Below are 3,265 nucleotides of genomic sequence, written 5' to 3'. Positions count from 1 at the left end.
TCTCTCTCTCTCTCTCTCTCTCTCTCTCTCTCTCTCTCTCCTGCCCTAAAAAATAAGATATATTATTTAAAATGTAGATATGCATGAGACAAGTGCAAACAGCGCTGAAAAATGCTAAGATCAAAACCGACATCAATTCTTTTCTACCTCCTCCCAATCTGATCAATATTTAAAAAATTCAATCAAATCTAAAACTACTTATCCGATTGGTTGCACGAAAGAGCGATACAAATTGATCGAGTCGCGCATTCTCAAGCGTGGAGGCGCCAACATCCTTCAGACGAGTAACAGCAGACCGACAGTCTATCAGGAATTAGAGCATAAAAATAGAGAATCTAGTGCCTAAGGACACGAACGCGGTAAGATCGCTTTCGCGCACCATCGTACGCTGCCATAAAAGAACGCACGAGAGAGAGAGAGAGAGAGAGAGAGAGAGAGAGAGAGAGAGGGGGGGGGGGGAGGAAGAGTGGAAAGGACGCCAGATTTTGATGGAAAAATTTGGAGCCGCAAGACCGATCGCGAGGTCGGAGCAGCGCAAGATGCCGAGTCAACCATAGCCGGTGTCGTCGCACTGTGCTCGCGCGGCACTCGCGCGAGCCTCGCGCTGCCGCCGAAAAAACGAGCCGCCAGCGGTGCCGCGAAGTATTTTCGTCGGCAGCACGGTAAGGATGCCGTCGCGAGGCTCATCCCGGAGTGGCGCGCCTCGCTCGCGCCGAAACGACCAGGAAAGATCGGCAAACTTTGAGAGTCGCGTGCGATCGTGTAACACAGCAGGCGAAATGGGGCTCGATCTCTCGCGCACCGAAGATGATGGCCCCACGAGTACGGCGATTCACATTTTCGCGGCTTGATATGCGCCCGATACGATCACAGCAATGCGAAAGTACTCACCCCTTCTCGTCGTCGTCCATATCGGTCTTCACTCTCATAATATTTCACTTAAAACTACGAGAATGTTGTAATTTTTAGGGCGCGAGTGGGAATATGGCACGATGCTTTAACGCGGACGAGGGTAATGGCTCCCCACAATGAACGCGATGTCGAGAACAGAATGTAAACGTAACGGAGTGACGCGCGTCACTTCCGGAACTGCGCGTTGATCAAATCAGCAACCAACGGCGCATCACCGTAGTAATATGGAATAGTAAGAGATGCCAGCTCAGGCAAACTTGATCCTTTTGAGGAAAAATTTGCAGAAATTATTTCTAAATAGATACTGAATATAATATTCCGCAGAATTAATATCGGGCATTAACTTGTATAAATCACGTTCCTCCAACACATATATAATATATAGACCAAACATTCTCTCTGCAGAGTGAAGTTGTCAATGGCTGTAGCAGAGAAAACTGGTTTACAACTGTTGTAACATTCGTAATTCTGATTGGTGTAGGCTCTTCATCTTGGCTAAATCTATAAAGACACATACCAATCAAATTCATGAATTTTACACAATTATAAAGTAGTTTTCTCTGCTGAACACAGCCATTAGCGATTTGAGACAAAAGGAGAAAGCTATTTTGAGTTATTTTTTCTTACTCCAGCTCAGAGCGGCTCTGTTAAACATCATTATATTCCTTTTATATGATATATGTATACAGACACACACATATGTATGTGTGTAGAATAAGGCAGAATCCACATGATATTGCAAATGTTTTAAAGCGCCAAAGGCTGTATTTCGATATTCACAGTACTGAAAATCTATAGTTCATGTGTTACATATACTATAGATTTTTCAATACTAGCAGAACATCGGAACCAAATAAACCAATATGATTGGTCTATTCGTCACTTAGAAACATCTACAGCGCTAAATGGACCTTAACAATGAATATTTTTACTAAGAATATGGTTTTTAACAGTCGCTCTAGCTAGAATGATAAAGAGATAATCCCAAAATAGCTTTTTCACTCTGACTCAAACTGTCAAATGCCAACTTCTCTCGATGAAATGCTTGGTCTATGTATACGTGACTGCGTCCCGATATTCACTGCCAGTACTGAAAATGTACACTATAGGTTATCTGAATTATAGATTTTCAACATTGGCAATGAGTGTCGGAACGCAGTTCATGTCGCTACGTCCTCTCTCTCCTCCTCTATATACGATCCTGCGAGGAAAACATTCACTTGCGGCATATATATATGAATCCACGCAAAACTTACACGGTTTTCATTATAATAACAAATAATTATTTATAACTTAAGTTCTATGATATATACATATCAGAACTGTAAGCGTTAAAATGGTAAATGAGTACAGTAGTAGCAGAGTTCAACGATCTGTCGTCATACTCAAATAGCAGAGGATACCAAATGACTAAAGTCACGTCCTGAACGAGCTTTCCGATTAAGTTTGCTATTACTCCGACGCAAATATGGATGAGCCTTATAGCATACCGCTAAACTAAAAGGAAATGATAAATTTAATAACCGTTTGAAAATTCAAAATAAAGAACTAATAAAGAACTACGTTTATTGGTCGAATAAGTACTTATAAGCTTTATGATTAGCTAATAGAAACTTATGACGTCATTAATCGCTCTCGGAGCGATTAACCCAGGGTCAGTCGAACACACTATAAAATAGAGGAAAATTTAACTACCTAGAGAGCACAAGAAGTCTGCTGTACCAAGGAAAAAAATGGTTAAGGCCGGTATTCATAATCGAATCTTATTTCAAGACCGCCTTAAGTAATGTCTTAAGATGCGAATACGGCTCTGTGATTGGTTCATGAGATCTTAAGACAGTACGTAAGATGATCTTAAATATAAGATCGGACTATGAATACCGGCCTAAGTCACAAATTTAGTTAACCACTTTTCTCCTTAGCACGGCAGAAGTCCGGTATTCATAGTCCGATCTTATATTTAATATCATCTTAAGTACTATCTTAAGATGTTATGAACCAATCACAGAGCCGTATTCGCATCTTAAGACATTACTTAAGACGGTCTTGAAATAAGATCGAACTATGAATATTGGCCATAGGGACGTACTCAAAACGTGCTAAGTCAATCGCAGTACATATGAGAACATTCTGAGATGATCGCAATATACGCATTGCGATCTACTCAGAACGTCCTCAGAACGTCCCCGTGCTGTTAAAGTCATAGTTTTTTTGTTTTGTTTTATTTTATTAAATGTTCGAACTGTTGACCATTAACATCTAAACACTTATTAATTTTTTTTACAAAACTTTGCCTAACTCTAAACAACATTTCTGGGGTCACCTTAGTGCAAGCTGTACATATTCTTCGTTT

The 3,265-nt window shown here is 40.6% G+C and overlaps 1 protein-coding gene across 9 annotated transcripts in view; it reads right to left on the bottom strand.

The window, feature by feature from the left end:
• Positions 1-1,069, bottom strand: part of LOC116844114 (heterogeneous nuclear ribonucleoprotein 27C) — a 124,759-nt gene extending 123,690 nt beyond the window's left edge. For 5 of the 9 annotated variants that reach the window (XM_032815259.1, XM_032815256.1, XM_032815261.1 and 2 more), the window contains exon 1: positions 892-1,067. In XM_032815259.1, coding sequence (XP_032671150.1) covers positions 892-929 — 38 coding nt within the window. In that variant the 5' untranslated portion in view covers positions 930-1,067. Of the gene's footprint in view, positions 1-891 lie in introns of all 9 variants that reach the window. The other 4 variants (XM_032815254.1, XM_032815255.1, XM_032815262.1 and 1 more) reach the window with 4 other exon arrangements.
• Between the last annotated feature and the right edge of the window lie 2,196 nt (positions 1,070-3,265).

This window comes from Odontomachus brunneus, unplaced genomic scaffold, assembly GCF_010583005.1.
Source record: "Odontomachus brunneus isolate Ranch 3 - 2012 unplaced genomic scaffold, Obru_v1 Obru_scaffold_039, whole genome shotgun sequence".
Lineage (NCBI taxonomy): Eukaryota > Metazoa > Arthropoda > Insecta > Hymenoptera > Formicidae > Odontomachus > Odontomachus brunneus.
This window is presented reverse-complemented; position numbering and strand designations above follow the sequence as displayed.